This window comes from Camelina sativa, chromosome 1, assembly GCF_030686135.1.
Source record: "Camelina sativa cultivar CO46 ecotype springtype chromosome 1, ASM3068613v1".
NCBI lineage: Eukaryota > Viridiplantae > Streptophyta > Magnoliopsida > Brassicales > Brassicaceae > Camelina > Camelina sativa.
Window position 1 is genome coordinate 7,777,088 of NC_141880.1, and position 20,951 is coordinate 7,798,038.

A 20,951-nucleotide genomic window follows, 5' to 3' on the forward strand; every position below is an offset into this window, starting at 1 on the left:
TAACATAATCCAATAATGGAACTGAATAAATCAATTTCTACCGATGATGAATCTTTGAACTGAAAGGAGACAAGAAAAGAATACATCAAATATCTTCAACCATAACGGGAAGCTAGTCGGTCACACTTCACAAGTGGCCTTTGTTTTTGGGTTGTTTCGTTGAAGGGTCCCGAATCAATGGTGGGGAATACTTTCTACTTATCTCTTTCTCTCTCCAACTCCAATATATATATAAATGATGAACCTTCACTTCCTTTTAAACACCACACAATCATCAATTTACACCCTGAAGCCCCCATATATATATAATATACTCACATTAGACAATGAGGGAGAAGTCAAAGGAGGAGGCAGTGAAGCATTGGGAGAAGAAGAACAAGCCTTCTTAACCAAAAGGAGTTGGAGAGTTTCTGAAAAAGAAGAAAGGGAAGTTCTATATTATTGGGAAATGTATTACTATGCTTCTTTGTTCGCACAAGTGATCATCAGAACACACATATTTGTATACATAATTATGTTATCATGTATATATAATTGATGATGATAGAGGTATAAAAAGGAAAGAGCTCATATATATATACGACTTTACCTTTTCGGTATCTCTCATTTTATGCGGGTGTGTTGTTGTCGTCGTTAAAATTATACTACATATATTCATATCACTCAATTTTCTTCTCTGTGAACTATTTCTATATAGAACATGCAACAGCAATACTATCTCCCATGGTTGTAGAATTTATATTAATGTATCAACTTTTTTTAGAGAGACAAAGACAAAGAGGATGCCTTTTTGAGTACTATGGAGATTGCAGATTACTAACATGCACATAAAAATTGTAACATATTAAAAAGAAATTGCTTTCATTTACCGTTTAGAAGAATTAGGGAAAGGAAATAAATAAAATATATTGGACTCAAATTTATTAATGGGCTTATATTCTTATTGGGTTTTTGTCGTCTCGTATAATGACCATAGAGAGCTCCTCGGGCCCAAATAATCTCTTACAGTTTTCAAGTCTGAACGTCGTCGTCTCTCTCTTCTCTTCTCCGTTGTGTTATCGTACCGTCACGCTCCTCTAAAGGCGACGGACGCAGCCCTTTTGCCGTTCATCGTTTCGCCGGAAGTTTCTTCAGGTATCATATTTTGCTTCCGCCGTTGAAATTTTTATTCGGTTTAGTTTCCATAGAGAAAAGGCAATTCCTTAGTTTTGGATCGGCGAATCGATTTACATATACACACCAAAAAAATAGTTAGGTTCATCAGTAAAGCTGTTGGTTGTATCCGTGTGTACAGTTCCTTACACTTGCCTCAGTTTTTTGGTTTTTAAATTTCTCCAATTGGGGTTTTTTGTTGTCTTTGTTTCTAATTTGGCTCAGGGGAGATTTGTTTTCAGCTGGTTAGGGTATAACGATGGTTTTAGAAACTCTAGAGAGTTCATATGAGGGTTCAAAGAGAAGACATGTGAACGGTGGTGATGTTGCTGTTCCTTGTTCGGGAGATGAGTTTAGCAATGGAGACATAAATGCTGCTCCTGAAGTTCCAGCCGTAAGCTAAACACCATGGGTTTCATCTTAATGCATATTGCCACAGGTGTTTCTGCTCTTGTTGTGACATTCTGGTCATTGTTGTGTCTTATGCAGAAACGAGCTAGGGTTTCAAGGGAGATGACATTTGAAGATATTTACGGTGCGGATACATTACTGAATGATGATGATGAGGAGGATGATAGTGATTGGGAACCTGTGCAGACGCCCGTCGAGTTTGTAAACTGGTGTTGTGTCAATTGCACTATGGCCAACCCTGGTGATATGGTCCATTGTTTTGTACGTTTTCATTTACTTTTTTTTTTGCTTTACTGCTACTATTTGTTATCTCGTACGTGTCTGCACAATGTGCGTTTTGTTATGCATCTGTAAAGTTGATTCCTTGGTGTAGATTTGTGGTGAGCACAAGGAATCTGGCATCCTGAGGCATGGATGTTTTGCGTCTCCGTTTTTTAAAGATACTGGTCTCATTGAAGTTGAAGAGGATTATGGAGGTAGGAGTTACTAGCTTTGCATCTTCTGAACTTGTCCCTAGACATATTGCTTTTTTTTTTCAGTTTTTTAAGTAACGGTAAGCATGCCCACTTCTCTTTTAACTTGATCTCAGGAAGCTCATCTGCAACCAGCTCGACAGCTGTTGGGTTCGACGAGAGAATGTTGCTACACTCAGAAGTATGATCCTTTTACCATTTATGTGTTATGTTTTCCTGAGAAACCTCTAGTGTCTGTTGACATTATCTTCAAAGCTTTTCTTTGTGCAAGTGTTTCCATTTTAATATGTTCTGATGGCATGCTTAAAAAGTTTGAAGTTAAGGCACATCCACATCCAGAGAGACCTGATCGTCTTCGTGCTATAGCTGCTAGTCTTGCCACAGCTGGTATGTTTCGTTTACTGTCATGAGAATATTAATATGTTTCATTTTACAATATCATACTGTTGTTGAGAGTAATTTTGGTACTCACCACTTCTGAAAAATTTGCAGGTGTTTTTCCTGGAAGATGCTTACCTATTAATGCAAGAGAAATCACGAAACAAGAACTCCAGATGGTGAGCTGCTACATAACTTTCTTTGACATTTCTAATGTTTTGTTCATCGCAGGGGGTTCCTTCATTGCAGTACTTTTGCAAACAATTCGCTAACTGGTTTATGTTTGTCAATTTTGAGGTCCACACTTCAGAGCATGTTGATGCTGTTGATACTACAAGCCAGCTTCTCTATAGGTTTGAGTTTTAAACCATTTGTTACTTTTTACTGTTCACTGTTCATATCCTTGCTTGTTTCTTGAATCGTAATTTCCTTTGCGTAAGCTGCCCCACATTTATCTCTTTTTGTTCGTAAATCGTAATCCCATTTTTCTTTTACCACTGTCTGGCAGCTACTTCACCTCTGACACATATGCTAATGAGTATTCAGCACGTGCTGCTAGACTTGCAGCAGGTTTGTGCGCTGATTTAGCTACAGAAATATTCAGTGGCCGTGTAAAAAATGGTTTCGCTTTGGTATGTCTAATTCACCATAATTTTTGAATTTAGAGATGCAACTACACAGTTGCTTGAAATTGAAAAACTACACCATTTAGTTTCAAAAAAAAAAACTCTGATTGAATCAGGTTAGACCTCCCGGTCATCATGCTGGTATCAGGCATGCTATGGGGTTTTGCCTTCACAATAATGCAGCCGTAGCTGCATTAGTAGCACAAGCAGCAGGGGCAAAGAAGGTGCTAATTGTGGACTGGGTAATATTACTGATAACTCAATGCTGGGTGATTTTGTAGATATTCAAACTTCTTTAATTCGTTGTACTCGACATTGTGTGGTTTGCCTCATATGAATGATTTATCTACCTTTGCAGGATGTCCATCATGGAAATGGAACCCAAGAGATATTCGAACAAAACAAATCTGTAAGTTCACTAATTTTATGGATGTATGCGCATCGATTTTGGAGTGTCGGATGCCGTAAAATATTATTGGAAAATGACATTTCTTGCACTTATGATCTGTAACCATTGTATAGGTATTGTACATATCCTTGCACAGACATGAGGGAGGAAACTTCTATCCCGGTACTGGAGCTGCTGATGAGGTACCTATGCTCTTCTGTTTTACATGTCTCATCCAACATTCATTAGTAGATGTAGTTGTTGGTGTGCATTATATCTGAGATTTTGGGATTTTTTTTTTTAACTTTCTGCTCGTTTCCGAAGTCTATTTTGAATTTTCTCTGTGCAGCAGAGGAATATGTTCTAATATTAATTATGGGGTGTAGGTTGGTACAAATGGTGGGGAAGGTTATTGTGTAAATGTTCCCTGGAGTTGCGGTGGAGTTGGTGATAACGACTATATCTTTGCGTTTCAGCATGTGGTTCTTCCCATAGGTACAGAGTCGTTCTACTTTTTCTCTTTTGAGTTTTTTCAACTCTTATCTTAATTTGTTCATATAAACGTTTTGGGTTAAATGAATCCAATACACTTTTGAATCTGCGTTTTGTCTAATTTTAACTGGAACCTTCCCTTGTAGCTTCTGCATTTTCTCCAGATTTTGTCATCATATCAGCGGGATTTGATGCAGCTAGAGGAGACCCATTAGGATGCTGCGATGTAAGCTTCATATTCGAGGGCTGTTCTAGCTGCATATTCTTTGTTTCGTGGATTTCAACACTGTTCTACTCTTTTCTTTATCAGGTGACTCCGGCTGGCTATTCTCGAATGACACAGATGTTGGGTGATCTATGCGGTGGGAAAATGCTAGTTATTCTCGAGGGCGGGTATGTGTTTTGCCGTTTTTGAATAAGCCTCTTATTTTTTAAGGGCAGATTTTGAATAGTCTCTTGTTTTTGTTAAATGCAGTTACAATCTTCGCTCCATATCTTCTTCTGCTACAGCAGTGATCAAGGTTAGTCTCTATTTCAAACTTGAATCCTTTAAATCTGCATTCTGATCTGGCTTAATCTATAAAGGTGCTTCTGGGTGAAATTCCGGAGATCAACCTGCCCATCGCTACCACACCTTCAAAAGCTGGCCTACAAACTGTTTTTGATGTGATGAATATTCAAATGAAGTTCTGGCCATCACTTGCTATCAGCTACTCCAGATTACTCTCAGAGTTGGAAGCACGTCTGATCGAAAACAAAAGTGAGTGATGATCCTTCCCAAAATAAACTATTTCCTTCGTCATTGCACCTTTTCCTAATTGAATCTTACTGGTTTTACAGAAAATCAGATAAAAAGGAAGCTTGTTCGGGTTCCCACATGGTGGAAATGGGGACGGAAGAAGCTTTTGTACAAGTTTCTCTCAGCTCGTATGAATTCAAGATTAAAAAGATTTTAGAAAGCATTTTTCTACTCGTAGCAACTGTATTCTAACTTGAACTTTTGATACCTCGAGAATACTGTTTAATCGTAGGTCACACTATTTATCTCTTCACTGTTCCATATTCATTTGCGTTTTAAGTATTCGTTGAAACGTTATTTCATCTTTTGTTGTAAACATTGTGATCTCATTCGAGGGCCATTTCATCTCTTTTATTTTTTTGTTTGGACATCAAAACAAAATCACGCATTTCTGTTACCACGTTTTAATGTTAACGCATCACATGTTTATTATCATCAAGTGATGAGACCGTGACTCTTTCACGCATCACATTCTGTTACCATCCAAACAAAATTACGCAACACACGGGATTTTGTTTTAATGTTAACGCATCACATAGATTTATAAATAGAGGCACAAACTGCATGCTCACAACTGAGCGATGGAATCTCCAAACCAATACTACTCGGCTCTAGGTACACTCGTATATTTATCATATGGTATACACATGTAAATCAAAATTACTGAACATTCACAGAATCGGAGCTTCATTATCATTGGAGAAAAGTTATTAACAAAAAACCTCAAAATTCTATATAACGTAACTCCCCCGGCCCATGAAAGGAAGATAATTATTTCGACGACAATCAACTCATCAGCAAAACGAAACAAATTTATCTGGTTTAATTAAAATGACATAATAATAAACCAAATCTTAGTCTCGTTCTTTCCTTTTGCCTCGTGCACCATGCTGGATCTTGACCGAACTAGGAGAATACGAGCATCCGAGAGGGGCAATAACATCAACATCATCAGGTGGCATAACATCTACTTGTTGGATACCATGGTATCCATTATCTCCATTCAGGTATCCGAGATCCACTTCTTTGTAGTATCCTCCATTCCCTCCAATCAGGTAAGCTCTGTCGTTGATAAGGTCTTGGTCTTTATCGAATACCACAGCGATTTTCTTCTCCTCATCAATGAAGAAAAGGCCACCGTCATAAGCAAACCGATGAATAGGACCAATGAGTTGTTCCATATCCACTGCTAAGAAGACCTTGTTCCATGACACCACTGGAGTTGCGGTGGAGTTGGTGATAACGACTATATCTTTGCGTTTCAGCATGTGGTTCTTCCAATAGGTACAGAGTCGTTCTACTTTTTCTCTTTTGAGTTTGTTCAACTCTTATCTTAATTTGTTCATATAAACGTTTTGGGTTAAATGAATCCAATACACTTTTGAATCTGCGTTCAGTCTAATTTTAACTGGAACCTTCCCTTGTAGCTTCTGCATTTTCTCCAGATTTTGTCATCATATCAGCGGGATTTGATGCAGCTAGAGGAGACCCATTAGGATGCTGTGATGTAACCTTCATATTCGAGGGCTGTAATTTACACAACTTCTGGAATCAGTGTATTGTTTCGTGGTTTCAACAAAGAATGTTCTGTTCTACTCTTTTTTTTTTTAACAGGTGACACTATTTAATCATAGGTCACACTATTTAGTATTTATCTCTATATTGTTCCACATTTATTAAGAAGAAAAAAAAATCACAGATTAAGAAGATGAAAAGAAGTACAATAAAACCTCTATAAATTAATAAACACTATAAATTAATAAATTTGGCTGGTTCCAAATCGGATAGTGTAAAAAAATAACAAAATTCAATAAGATAATTTTTTTTTGAAATACCCATGTAAAATATAGCCCCTATAATATTATAAATTAATAATGAAATAAACTTACATATATATATATATATATACACATATATGCTAATGTAAAATGCATGCTTCAAAAATTAAATTTTTTCCTAGAGCTCATATATCTAAATCAATTGTTATGATGTATTTTTAAACTATAATGTTATAAATCAATTGTTATGTTGTATTTTTTCCTAGAGAATGATTGAAAGAAGTATCACAAACATAAAATCCCGACAAGAAAAAAAAACAAATCCCAATAACGTTTGAAGAAATTAGAAAAGGATAAGAGAGAACATTGGAATTGTTCCAAGGAGGAGTCTAAATCAGGCGGCGGTAGTAAAGCACTACGAGAAAGTGGTAAACGCCGTAGTTCCGGTAGGTGCGTTGGTGGAACCCCCAGTTCGTACCAACGCCGGTGGCTCCAGAGACATTGAGGAAAAGTCCATGCGGCAACGTCGCAGTCCACCTCAGGTTAAAGCCGCCACCGTGGCGAAGTAGCCACTGCCTATGGTCATAGTAACATCGTATGTTGAAGATGTACATGCCCCTCGATTATTCTATTCTTTCGTATTCCATATCGAGTTATTTTTTAATTTTATTATATATTATTTTCAAACAAAGAATACATTCAAAACTTTCAAATCCAACTGTTTTTTATATTTTTTTTAGCGTTTGAAATCCGTACGAGAATACTCAAATTTGAGGTTTTCAACCTGAATATGATAGACCTTAAATACCTTGCGATACGTTAGCGAATCACTAAAGATAGTAAATTTACTCGATCTTCTCAAAAGAAAGTAAAATAAAAAAATCAGTTCAGTTTTAATTAAAATTTGGCAAAAAAAAAATGTTTAATTTGAACTTGTGTGTTGTTTGCCATTTGATGCTTGATATTTGTCATTTATGATTAAATGTTTAAAATTTCTATATATGAGTGAATCTATGTATGTTTATCATGTTTTAGAGTGGTTAATAACTGATTTAAAGAGTTTTTCTTAATGTCATTGTAAAATTTAGTAACTACATGTAAAATTATTGTGTATAAAATATTTCTCATTTCAAAGTTTAAAGCAATATATATATATATATATATATATATATATATATATATATGACTATAAATTTAGCCAAACAAAATAATTAAAAAATATTAAAATTTAACCAAAAACATTTTCTCTTATAAATAAGTTAGTAGGAGGAATGAATTAATGTAGAATTATGAGATAGGAGTTACATTTGAGTTAAATGGAGTTACATGCCTTTAATTATAAATAAATATTTTAATTTGTTATAACTTAAAATAAAAGGAATACCAAGTGGGCCAATCAAAATGCACATGATTTGGTTGTTTGTTGATATATAAACCCAACACTCACATATAATATTTCAAAATAAAAAAAGATTACTTTTGAAATGAAAAACTAAATTATTTTTCTTATAAGATTATATGAACTTCAATCTCAATAATTTTTAAAACCCCAAGGATAACTTATATCTTTTTTTTTTTCACTCATCAGTTTAATTTATATTGCTAGATTTCATAGTAATGGTTTCATCTTTAGAGAATTTAGTTAATTGGTATTTTTAAAATTATATCATTTTTTTATATTTCACTTCCAGTTAAATATGATTTTTTTTTGGATCGTTGTTCATTTTGATTAAAACACAAAGACCAATTGTTTAATTATGTTCTTTTTGTTTTCAAAAACCTCAAATCATAAATAAAATAAATATTATATTGATCTTTGCAGATTTATCAATTGGATCACAAAACAAACTAGTCTTTATAAATAGATTTGATAAACTTTACAAAAAAAATAGACTTTATAAATGGATAATTATATTGATCTTGATAAATTATTAAAAATGATAAATGAATATGTGAGATAACCGGAGACATAATAGATAATTAGATATGGATAATTTCAAATTCATGATCTTATTATGTGGTGAATATTGTAAGAAAGTATGAAAATAATGACGTATATGATGTTAATATAAAATAGACAATGGAGATAAACCTTTTAAAACATTAAAAAAATAATATAAAATATACATATCATACAAATTCTAAAACTAAGCTTTTACAATGATATTTGATTTGATTTCTTTAACCCATACAACAATAACAAAGAAAAAAAAATTGAGAATAGTGGAAGAAGATGAGAGAATGAAAGAGTGCGAAACTAAGAGAATAAAATAATGAGTATTTATAGGAAGAGAATTGATGAAAAATTACATTTAGAAAAATGGGAGTTACAATTCTAATTTATTTTTTTGTTTTAATACAATTGATTAATACAACTTAGTGGAGAAATAAAGTTAATGCATAATTTATAGGAGGAATTTATATGATTACAATTTTATATTATGTGAGTTAAATGTAAAGATTAATTATTTTTTAATTTGTATTTTAGTATAAATATTCTTTTTTTGTTAAAATTGCATTGCCAAGTGGACCAAGTTATATATATGATTTCAGTTCGATATTTTTTTAGCATGAAGTGTCCCATAACAAACTGATGAGTAAATGAAACGACGTTTACTTGTAAAAATCATGGAATATAAAGTTTTCGCCCTCATTCAGTTTCATCCCAAGCGACGACCACAACTACAAGAACCGATTTGAGCTATTTACAAAACCAAAACCAAAAAAACGTCAAGGGTACTTGTTCACAGGAACCGCCTGAGCCACTGGCAGTCTGCAGCATCTTTCTCTAGCTCATCTTTCATCTCACGTACCCGTTGAAGTGAATCTTTAAGCTCCATTTTATCAAGCGGCATTGCTGCAAATTCTTTCAGAAACTTGTGAGCTCGCGCTGCCCCTCTCGATACTTCCTCTGGATCATCTTCTCTGTTCTTTCTCTTCCCACTCTCCTGCAATCAACAAGACGAGAATTTAATACTTGTCACCTAGATTTTACAAATAGAGCACAAACTGCAGAATGGGTGAATGATTCCATCGTCAACCAAAAGACAAAGGGAAAAACGAATCAAGACCTCATTGTTGATTATCATGGAAGACGGAGAGAAATCTTCCAGTTCTGCAGCTTTCTCTCTTGCAAGGGCCACTACGCTTTCAGGGAAGTTGGCAAATTCCGCCACATGAATCCCAAAGCTCTGGTCACAGGCCCCTGGTTCAACCTAACCAGACAAACAACACACCACACAAAATTAATTTCATCTTCGTAAGAAAATCAAGCAAGCAATTTAGATTAAACAGAGACACCTTTTACTGCAACAGATCAGCAGATGCAGATGCATTTTCTTTTATTATACCAACCTTGTAAAGCATGGTGAGTTTGCGGCTTTCAGTGTCAATGTGAGCGCTAACATGGAAGTTTGCCACACCAACGGTGTTACCAGCAACCTCAGAGTTTGCTTGAGCCAAGGCAGTAAGTTCATGGAAGTGAGTAGCAAACAAAGTTGGTGCTTTCTTCACTTGAACCAGATGCTCACATATAGCCCATGCTAAACCTAATAATATATTCACCAAGATATTGTCAAGAACATTGAATTCTCTCACATATGACCAAAAAATGAAAATTAAAAGTATGAAGTGACGAGAATAGTAAACTTGCTAAAAACATCCAAATGAAAAAGATAAATTGCAGAGAAACTAACCAAAACCATCATACGTTGATGTTCCACGACCAAGTTCATCGATAATTATCAGTGACTTGTTGGTAGCGCCTTTCAATATGGATGCAGTTTCAAGCATTTCTTGCATGAAAGTAGACACTCCGCGTAGCTAAAACACCAAAGAAAAAAAAAAGTTGGAATAAGCTTTGTGCAGGAAATCAGCAGTTTCATTCATCGCGAGATAAACTTAAAACTCACTTGGCAATCGCCTGCTCCTACACGGGCAAAGATGCAATCTCTGATGGAAATTGATGCTTTATCACAAGGAACAAAGGAACCAACTTGAGCCATCAGCACAATGACACCAACCTGGGATTTATAATGGCAGGAAGCTGGTTTTAATCATACGCCTATGAAACAAAACCGAACTACAAGAAATCATCATACCTGGCGAATGAAAGTGGACTTCCCTCCCATGTTAGGTCCTGTTACTATTTGAAACCAACTCTTCCCTCTCATCTGATTTCAAAGAACAATAAAGGGCAAACAAGGAATTGCTTTAAGTCAAACAGGAAACAAACAAAAACTAAGGCGTTTATTTTACCATTACAATACTTACAAGTCTGCAATCATTTGGTATAAAATTCACCCAGTCTTGAGCTTCTACACATGGATGTCTGCTTCCTTCTAATACAAGATCTCCAGCATCCTACAGTTTATAAGCATGCTCTCAATATTATGTCAGGAAAAAAAATCTACTAATGCTCGGAACAAAACAGTCACTTGAGATTGTACTGACCGAAGAGGTGACTTCTGGCCTACAGTATGGAGTAGGGCAACTGGCAGCCAAATCAGCAAAGCTTAACAAAACATCCATTTCAGAGAGCAACAATGCTAAGTCCTCAAAGACCTAAAACCATACAATATATAAGCTTTCAGAAATGAATGTAGTTTACTGCCTTTGATTTTAAACATCCATTTCCATTCATGAAAATATGAATTCATTTCTAGACAGGTTACTTGATTATAAACAACCAATTCTGTAACAGCAAAGTTTAAAATGAATAATAAACAAACCTCGGAGAAGCTGGTAACAGTCTGAACTACACGATCAACGAGCTCCTTTTGACAGCTCTTGTAATCGTCAACAACACTTTGGTACTGGTCCCCAAGTTTTTTAAGCTTTGTGTTTGTGAACTTCACTCCATCTTTACGAGTCTCCAGCACTATAAACTGTGTCGTCAGCTTTTTCCTAATCTTTGGCTCTTCCTTCTTCGTGATCCTAAACACATGCCCAAACTGCGCTGCTTTGTCAAGTTTTAGAGCCTTGTCGACCTGAAGATCGAGTTCCATAGCCGTCTTTTTGTGCAATTCGTGAATCTGCTGCTCCAGCAATTCTTTCTGATCTTTCAGAGATGCTAATGTGGTGTCGTAGCTTGCAGATATCATGTATTCTCCATTTTCTAGCTGGTCAAGATCTACAGAGTACTCTACCAAATCGATGAACTTTCCAAGGTGATCTTGGTCTGATAAAGCCTCGAACTTTTTCAAGTATCTCTCGCTGATGAGTGATGAGAATTCTCCAGTGTACTGTTCCAGAGCTGTTTTGATGAAGGGAAGCCTTATAGTTGACTGCACAGAGACGATGAAGACTGAATTAACAATCACAGAAACCTAATAATATACTATAAATTCAGAGATACATAAAATATATTTATCGCAATGAAAGTGCAATTTTAAAAATTCCAGAGAGCCAGATTAAAGCGCGGAAAGTACCTGATAGAGTTTGATAATATGCTGTAAGCCACCTCTTCTTTTCTCGAGACTCCGCACAAGCCTCTCAACATCTGAGATTCGCTTCAGATGCTGTCTAAGATCTTGCCTTAACCCAGCTTCTTCAACAAAGCACTGAACTATATCTAGTCTCGTCTTGATCGCATTCAAATCCACGAGAGGTTGCTTCAGCCACATATGAAGCAGTCTCTTACCCATCCCTGCAGTGCATGTTCTGTTCATGAGACCAAACAAACTGAAATTCTTATTAGCATCAGTTTTGCTCTCCATCACATTCAACGCCCTCATAGCTGCAGAGTCGAGTCTCATGAATCCACCGATATCATATCTGCGGATTGTGAAGTTCCCATAGTTACCCGCGTCTGAGAGAAGTTCAGAGAAAGAGAGTAATGCACCTAGAGCAGGAGTGGCAAGGTCAAACCCGGATATCAAATCTCTAACTGGTTCAATATTACCCTTCACCAGTCTCTTTAGATCAGAATCTAAATCTCGCCCTTTGAACTCCTGTTTCTTCCTCTCTGTTATCATCACGGCACACCTCTCAAGAGAATCATACAGGCTTTTGCATTCGTTGGATTTTCCGGATTCAGCTGGAAAAATGCATTCTTTTGCACCTAGAGCAATCAGTGAGGACTCCAGATTGGTGAAGCGGCTATCATCAAGAAACTCAGCTAGTCCAAGAAGTCGCCTGGTCAGATCAACATATGCCATTCCGATAACACATCTGCCCTCTTGAAAATTTGGAAATATGGAGACAACAACTGGTGTGTCCTGCATTTCATTGTTTGCAAACAAAACATCTTCAAAGCTTCCAATGTTTCCAGGAGAACCTGTTTTCACAAGTCTCCAATTCGACCCACTTCCTTCATAAAGCTCTACAGTATGGTCATTACGCTCCAGGAGAAGATCCCGAGCAATCGTTTCAAACATGTTCCTACTGATGCTTACGCTTGAAAGAGCATTTGATCCATTCCCAAGCTGCCTTAAAGCAGTGGTTGTATGATAATATGTCTTTGCGATGAAAACTGAATTCTCACCATGAGCTGTATAATAATCCTGCAAATGCATTTAAGAATTTATCCATAAATCAATGACAAAACAAGCTTCTTCTTCAGAACAGAAATTAAAGAATCATGTACACTGTATAAACAGCCAAAGTCTATTATTATTATTATTATAGAACTAGAAACTCACCTTCCGATCAAAGAATCTAACAGCTCTCGAGTCCTGAAGCGAAGAACAATCAAAACCCACATAAGCATAGATCCAGAAATCGTTAAAGACATCAAATTTTTTTCCTAATTAGCGTCCCAATGAACAAAAAAGTCTACACTTGCTTGCTTCAAACCCTAGTTTTAAGGGTTTATTGCAACTGAGGGCTCTTTTACAATCTCTATTATTCCCAGAAATAGAAAGAAGACTTACATTTGGTAGGGTTTTGTAGAAGGAGAGGAACCCTTGAGCCTGCTTTGCATCTACCCACAAAATCAAAAAATGTCACAACCGATAATATCAGACCTTTTTGCAAAACCCATAAACCCAAATTGGAAAATCGAATACGAAAATGAAAAAAAAAACTAGGGTTTTAACAGTACCCAGTTTCAGCTCCGGAAGCTTGTTCTGTTCCTCGAAATTGCCCTCCATTGGAAGATACAGACAGCTAAAATCGAATCCTTCGCCTGAGTTCTGCAACTTACGGTGCAAATGTTCCTCTTTCGTTGTTTTTTTTCCAAAGGAACTGGAATCGAAATCGACTAGAGAGTGATTTATGGTTGTCTAGTTTGGCGGGAAAACTGATTGGCGGCAACCGGCGGCGCGTGTATCGACGTTCATTGAAACGACACCACGCTTGTATGTTTCGTTCCAGATGTTTTGGTCTATAAAAGATAAAAGGCCCATTAAAGCCTGTATTGGGCTTATAATTATTACCTAGCTCACTACTAGCTGAAGATCAAGTCACGACATATGCTAAAACAAAATAATTTGATGTTTTGAGTATTTTTTGTTACAGAAAGAAAAACCAAAATATGCTAAAACATTTCATTTACTTGTACAAGAAAAACATGATTAACGGCCAAATTATTTGGATAATGAGTAGATATCTTTACATATATTATCCGGATAATTTTTAGTTGTTGTTGAAAAATCAATATGGAAAACTATGGACAAAGGGAAGTGGAAGGTTTTGTACTATAAAGCACTAAATTGCATAGAGAGGACGATGATGATGGCCTTTGATGAGCCACAAAAGTCGTATGAACTTATCTTTTATGTCATTTATGGTTCCAAATAGTCAGGTATATTCCCCCTTTTTTTCTTTCTTTCTTTATTTATCTTATTGATTTCTATTTTGGATATTTTATCTTGAGTTGCATTCTTTGTTTGAAATAATTCTTTATATACGTATATGAGCTTCGGACATGTTAGTTTTCATCAACCTCATTATCCTTTTTTAAAACACGCTTTGTCCTTTTTTGGAAGAAAATAAAAGCTAACTAGTGGAATACTCAAAGCCAAAAGGATAAGTTCGTACAGAATATCTAATACGTTTTTTTTATATATAATCATTTTCCAGAAACAGAGGAGTAATGTACAATATTAACAGGCTAAGTTTGTAAATTTATTTCGAGGTTAATTTGAATGTTAATAAATCACTAAAGCTTATATGTCCACAGTTTTAAGTTTCACGTATTATCGATAGAGCATGATGGTGACAAAACAATGACATAACAAATTAGCAACAAAAATAATATACATATATACTTATAAGTTATAACGTTATAATATACTATGAATTTTTTTTTGTGTGCAAACATTAATATATATGTCTTATAATTAAAGTAAAAAAAAATTGGTATATTAACAGCAAAAATTATGTTAAGGTTTTATAAGTTTTCGAAAATGTTATTGACAGAAGATATTATTATCACATCATAGAGTTTAAGGGTCCCCAGTTTCTTTGTCATGATGATATACCAAAAAACTTTATAGAGTACAGCCAACCTAACCAACCCATGATGCACACAAACTTATCTCTGTATATATATTCACACACACCCACACATATATAGGGATATATTCATTTCTCGATACAGTGATACACTGATACTAGTGTGTGTCTTTATGTATATGTGTTTGTGCAATTATAATTGTCAAAACCTATTTTGTTATGTCTTTTCCCACTTCGACATTCTGTGACATCGAACTTTTTAAGAACACTAAGTTCCAATTAGTACACGTTTAATAATTACCAAACCCATCATCCAAAAGTTAAACCATCCATCATCTGAAATTATTGATTATTCATTCGATCTAAATTAAACTTTACATACACAATATCACGACATGACGTCTTAGACTGTTAGGATAATTCACCTATATACACGGTACATAAATAAAGATGTATGTTTACAGGTACACAACCTATTATACATAATACATCATATTTTAACAAAAAGAAATCTACTGAAAAAAAAAAAAAAATCTATCAGAGCATTTTTATTGGTAGGTTTGTATTTTTGGGTTCTTACATTTTCTAGTATTAAAAAGTGTACTTTTATTAGCTAAGAACCTTTTGTTTGTTAATTAAAAATATACTACTCCAATGGTAAATTCTAAAAGTGGGGTTCTTAGTTTTGAAAAAAAGAAAAATTTAAATGTTGAAATGTTTAGGAAGCGTTTTGTAGTTGATACCAAAATTCTGAAAGAGAAGCTCATTTTTCTGCTGTTTTTGTGTATCCTGCAGGTACCCAATGAAAATAGACATAGTGTGATCAAAAAACGTCATATAATTACTAGGCATGAAACTTGGCTTAAGAAGGTATTTTGACATCTGTATAAGAAATAATAACAATAGTCGTAGTATTAAACACATTCCATGACAAAAAAAACATTGATCCCTTTTTAGAAAATCACAAAAATCTTATTTTTTTTCCCAGAGAGAAAGAGAGAGATAGAATTCTAAGGAGGACCGAGAGATAATTTAGGAAAGCTGACGTGGAGGGCGATTTGAAAGGCGATTAGGGTTTGTTTCAGTATTCACAAGTATGCTACCGCCACCGGCATCTCCGGATCAAACTGGAGAGGTTCGGGCGTCAAAGGGACGTCCAGTTTCACCGGAGAAAGTTGTGGAGAGTCCGGTGCAGGTATCTGCGGATTTGTGTGGTGAGAAGAGACAGGATTCGGCTTGCGTGCATAGCAAGGGTTGTGTGACTCTGCAGAGAGGTTCGGTTGGTGATGGCTCGGAAACGCTAGTTGAGAAGGAGGGTGTATCTACTGTCCCTGGGACTGTTCCTGTTGTTAAGAAATCTTGGATCCAAGTTGCCAAGAAACATGTTTTCACTCAGCAGAAGTTTGTCGTTGATGTTCTTGATGGCCAGGAGCGTGTCACGGTCCCAAAGGAGGTGTTTGCAGGAGCAAAGCCTTTGTGGGAAGATTTTGTAATAGGGAAGTTTTTGAATGAAAAGGCACCACATGTGGGGAAGATTCACATGATTGTGAATAAGATTTGGCGTTTAGGTGATAAGACCACGCTGATTGATGTTTATGAGGTAAATGCAACAACAATCAAATTTCGCATTAAGAGTGAGGCCGTAAGAAGACGAGTTTTGAATAGAGGCATGTGGAATATCATGGATATTCCAATGGTCGTGTCGAAGTGGACTCCTTTTGCAAAGGATGCCCAACCTGCAATGAAGTCTATACAAATGTGGGTTATACTAAAGGATGTTCCACCATCAATGTTTTCAGAGAAAGGTTTGGAGTTCTTGGCGAGTGCAGTGGGGAGGCCAATTCGTCTCCATCCAAAAACTGAAGCTTGTGAGAGTTTTGATGAGGCAAGGATTATGGTGGAAGCAAATTTAACCAAACCACTTCCATCTGAATATATTATTACTGGTGAGGATGAAGGAGAGCTTGACGCAGTAGTTAAGTACTCATATCCTTGGCTACCACCGAGATGTAGTGGTTGTTTAAAGTGGGGACACCTGCGGGAAGCTTGTCTCTCAGTAGACAAACCTCGTTCTCCGGTTAAAGATCAAGTTAAGGACACTCTTTCGGACACTTGCTTACCAGTCGATATTGTTGATGAGGTAGTTTCAGAACCGGATGCAGTGGCATCTGCGATCCAGAGCACTTGCCAGAAGAACCCCAATATTGGGGCATCTACTGTGAGTGTTGACCAGGAGGAGAAAACTGGTGAGGATCAGGGATGGATTACACCACCACACACCTCTCGTAGCCCGGGGAAACAGCAGAACCAGCTGCAGAATGGGGGGATTTCTATACTCTCGAATGCGTTCTCTGTCCTTAGTGGTCAGGACGATGCAGGGGAGAACTCTACTAATCACCAAGATCTTACTTCAGCGGTGGTTGGACCGATAGGTGGGATCTCTGGTGTAGTGCAGGCCCCTCAGAAACCGGCAGCAGAGATTGTGACTCAGCAGATCATTCTGCAGAGACAATCCTTGCCACGCGTTTCAAAGACAGCTCATAAAGTGCTCTCATCTTCTTCTACTCAATCCTCTAGGCTCCCCCCCTAGAGATCAGAGTAAGAGAACTACCACTAAAACTCATTAATGTCCGGATTCTGTTGGAATGTTCGGGGCTTAAACAAATCAATAAAACATTCTATTATCCAGAAATGGATTGAAGATAAGAGGTTTCAGTTTGGTTGTTTGGTGGAGACAAGAGTAAGAGAGAGGAAAGTACCGAGTTTGTTTACTAAGTTGTTTAAAGATTGGTTTGTCTTGACCAACTATGAATATAATCGGAGAGGTCGGATTTGGGTGGTGTGGAGTAATAAAGTGAGGCTTACGCCTTTCTATAAGAGTGGTCAACTGGTCACCTGTTCGGTGAAACTTGAGGAGCTGGAGGATGAGTTTTTCTGCTCTTTTGTCTATGTGTCGAACTCTGCTCAGGAACGTACAGAACTATGGGCAGAGTTGCGAGATCATGCTGATTCACCTATCATCCGTAGTAAGCCATGGCTTATTTGTGGTGATTTTAATGAGATTTTGGACATTGAGGAACATTCTCGAGTAGCTAACAATCCTGTTCTCACTGTGGGAATGTAGGATTTCCAGCGAGTGGTCAACTATTGTTCTCTCTCGGATTTGCATTCTCATGGCCCGCTCTATACTTGGTCTAACAACAGAGAGGATGATTTAATTTTGAAAAAACTGGATCGAGTGCTTGTGAATGATAATTGGTATCAGTCTTTTCCACAGTCATATAACGTTTTTGAAGCCGGAGGGTGCTCTGATCATTTGCGGTGTAGGATACATCTGAATACTGCTGCGGGGGTCACCAATACGATTCGCAAGCCTTTTAAGTTTGTTCATGCTGTTGCTGACATGGAGGAATTTAAGCCACTGGTTGAAGGTTTCTTGAAGCAAACTGAGCCTGTTTTTATGTCTACCTCCTCCATGTTTCGTATTACGAAAAAGTTAAAGGCTCTAAAACCTTTAATTCGAGGATTAGCTAAAGACAGGTTGGGAAATCTGGTCCACAGAGCAAAAGAAGCATATGCTACGCTTTGTCACAAGCAAGAGCTTAATAAAACAACCCCTTCGCCCCAAGCTATGCATGAGGAAACAGAGGCTTATATCACGTGGGAGAAGATAACGGTATTGGAGGAGAAGTTCTTGAAGCAAAAGTCCAAACTCCACTGGTTGCAGGTGGGGGATCAAAACAACAAAACTTTTCACCGAGCTGTACTATCTAGGATGGCTCAAAACTCCATTCGAGAGATACAACTGCCTGATGGGACGGTAACGTCACACCATGGGGAGATCAAAACAGAGGCAGAGAGATTTTTTCGAGAATTCCTGCAACACATCCCAAACGACTTCGAAGGAGTTTCAGTGGCAGAGCTCCAAGATCTTTTTTCTTTCTGTTGTTCTGTGGCTGACAAGGAAAGGCTGGTTCATCCTGTTTCTGCGGAGGAAATTAAACAAGTTTTGTTCTCCATGCCCAGAGATAAATCCCCGGGCCCGGATGGTTACACTGCTGAGTTCTATCGAGCTGCTTGGGAGTTCATAGGTGCAGAATTTGTTATCGCGGTTCAATCCTTTTTTGTTAAAGGATTTCTACCAAAAGGAGTAAATTCCACAATCTTGGCTCTTATTCCAAAGAAGTTGGAGGCTGTGGGGATGAAAGACTACAGACCGATTTCATGTTGTAACGTGATATACAAAGTGATTTCAAAAATCATTGCTAACAGGCTCAAGCTGGTGCTTCCACAGTTTATTGCGGGTAATCAGTCTGCTTTTGTGCAAGATAGGCTACTAATCGAAAATTTGCTCGTGGCAACATAGTTGGTTAAAGGGTACCATAAAGACTCAGTTTCAAGTCGGTGTGCTATCAAAATCGATATATCAAAAGCTTTTGACTCTGTTCAATGGTCTTTTGTTGAAAATGTCTTGTTAGCGCTGGGGTTTCCTGCGGAATTTATTCACTGGATCATGCTTTGTATCACTACAGCTTCGTTTTCGGTTCAGGTTAATGGGGAATTGGTTGGTTTCTTTGGCAGTTCTCGTGGCCTGAGGCAAGGTTGCTCTCTCTCGCCCTATCTGTTTGTTATAACCATGGGCGTGTTATCTAAGATGCTTGACAGAGCTGCTGGAGCACGTAAATTTGCTTATCACCCACAGTGTAAGTCAATTGGCTTAACTCATCTTTGTTTTGCTGATGATTTGATGGTTCTCTCTGATGGGAAGATACGGTCTATTGAGGGCATACTTGAGGTTTTCGATCAGTTTGCCAAACGCTCAGGCCTCCGGATTAGTATGGAGAAATCTACTGTCTATCTAGCGGGTGTTACGACTTCCTCTCGCCAGGAGATTGAGACTCGCTTTCAGTTTGGAGTTGGTCAGCTTCCTATTCGCTATCTTGGTCTCCCGCTGGTTACTAAGAGACTTTCTTTGACTGACTACAATCCGTTACTAGAACATCTTAAGAAGAAAATCGGTTCATGGACAGCTCGGTTCCTCTCCTATGCTGGTCGTCTAAACTTGATAAGTTCTGTTTTATGGAGCATTTGCAACTTTTGGCTTGCCGCCTTCAGACTTCCTCGAGAGTGTATTCGAGAGATTGATAAGATTTGTTCTGCTTTTCTCTGGTCTGGTCCTGCTTTAGCTTCACATAAAGCAAAAATTTATTGGGGGGAGGTCTGCAAACCGAAGATAGAAGGAGGTTTAGGTCTCAGATCGCTGAAAGAAGCAAATGATGTTTGTAGCCTGAAGTTGATTTGGCGGCTCCTGTCTCAGAAGCAATCTTTGTGGGTTAAGTGGTGTCGGGTCTTTCTGTTGCGTAAGGAAACGTTTTGGTCAATTAAAGAGACATCTCATATGGGATCCTGGATGTGGAGGAAACTACTAAAATATCGAGATATTGCCAAAGATTTTTGCAGAGTTGATGTGCATGATGGAACTCAAACCTCGTTCTGGTTTGACAACTGGTCTTCCTTGGGACGTCTGATTGAGATCACGAGGGAACGAGGATATATTGACCTGGGGTTAAGTAAGCATATGTCAGTTGCAGAGGCATGGGAACGTAGGCCTCGACGGCATCGGTCTGCAGATTTGAACTCCATTAAAGAAGTTTTGGCTTCTAAGCTGCGATCACGTACGAATGCAGAGGATACGACATTATGGAAAGGGAAAACTGACGTTTATCGTTCACACTTCTCTACCAAGGATACTTGGAACCATGTTCGATCCATATCACCTTCGGTTTCTTGGCACAAAGGGGTTTGGTTTGCCCACGCAACGCCAAAGTACTCTTTTTGTGTCTGGCTGGCGACAAGGAACAGGCTTTCAACGGGGGACAAAATGCTTCTTTGGAACAGGGGTCTGGCCACGACATGTGTTTTCTGCAATCTTACTCTTGAAACTCGGGACCACCTTCTCTTCACCTGCAGTTTTACATCTGGTATATGGGCTAATGTTGCCAAGAAGATTTTTGCGGCGAGGTTCTCTTTGGACTGGCAAACGTTGATCACAGTGAT

The 20,951-nt window shown here is 37.4% G+C and overlaps 3 protein-coding genes and 2 pseudogenes across 8 annotated transcripts; 3 read left to right on the forward strand and 2 right to left on the reverse strand.

The window, feature by feature from the left end:
* Window positions 1-177: 177 nt before the first annotated feature.
* On the forward strand, window positions 178-482 carry LOC109132227 (small polypeptide DEVIL 7 pseudogene; annotated as a pseudogene).
* On the forward strand, window positions 259-5,073 carry LOC104783504 (histone deacetylase 15). Of its 6 annotated transcripts, none has more exons than XM_010508653.3 (18): window positions 259-1,134; window positions 1,378-1,546; window positions 1,642-1,824; window positions 1,937-2,039; window positions 2,153-2,217; window positions 2,348-2,423; window positions 2,529-2,593; window positions 2,712-2,767; window positions 2,923-3,046; window positions 3,157-3,282; window positions 3,399-3,449; window positions 3,563-3,631; window positions 3,815-3,923; window positions 4,067-4,146; window positions 4,231-4,313; window positions 4,396-4,441; window positions 4,506-4,680; window positions 4,761-5,073. In XM_010508653.3, exons 2-18 carry the CDS (start codon window positions 1,412-1,414, stop codon window positions 4,874-4,876), a joined length of 1,662 nt encoding a protein of 553 aa, XP_010506955.2. In that variant the 5' UTR covers window positions 259-1,134; window positions 1,378-1,411; the 3' UTR covers window positions 4,877-5,073. The 6 variants fall into 6 exon arrangements, with proteins under 6 accessions (XP_010506955.2, XP_087309831.1, XP_010506959.2 ...); XM_010508657.3 differs by having other exon boundaries at window positions 263-1,134; window positions 1,395-1,546; XM_087453721.1 differs by having other exon boundaries at window positions 263-1,134; window positions 1,395-1,546; window positions 3,162-3,282.
* Window positions 5,074-5,573: 500 nt separating this feature from the next.
* On the reverse strand, window positions 5,574-6,237 carry LOC147949645 (putative F-box protein At4g09790 pseudogene; annotated as a pseudogene).
* Window positions 6,238-9,091: 2,854 nt separating this feature from the next.
* Window positions 9,092-13,966, reverse strand: LOC104783514 (DNA mismatch repair protein MSH2). Its single transcript, XM_010508660.3, has 13 exons — window positions 13,540-13,966; window positions 13,370-13,419; window positions 13,139-13,171; window positions 11,927-13,000; window positions 11,228-11,782; window positions 10,950-11,060; window positions 10,770-10,859; window positions 10,598-10,669; window positions 10,409-10,519; window positions 10,193-10,319; window positions 9,852-10,045; window positions 9,569-9,712; window positions 9,092-9,445 (listed from the first exon to the last, which is right to left on the reverse strand). Exons 1-13 carry the CDS (start codon window positions 13,586-13,588, stop codon window positions 9,242-9,244), a joined length of 2,814 nt encoding a protein of 937 aa, XP_010506962.2. The 5' UTR covers window positions 13,589-13,966; the 3' UTR covers window positions 9,092-9,241.
* Window positions 13,967-15,990: 2,024 nt separating this feature from the next.
* On the forward strand, window positions 15,991-17,484 carry LOC147949646 (uncharacterized). Its single transcript, XM_087509835.1, has one exon. The coding sequence runs from the start codon at window positions 15,991-15,993 to the stop codon at window positions 17,482-17,484; it is 1,494 nt and encodes a 497-aa protein (XP_087365961.1).
* Window positions 17,485-20,951: the final 3,467 nt, after the last annotated feature.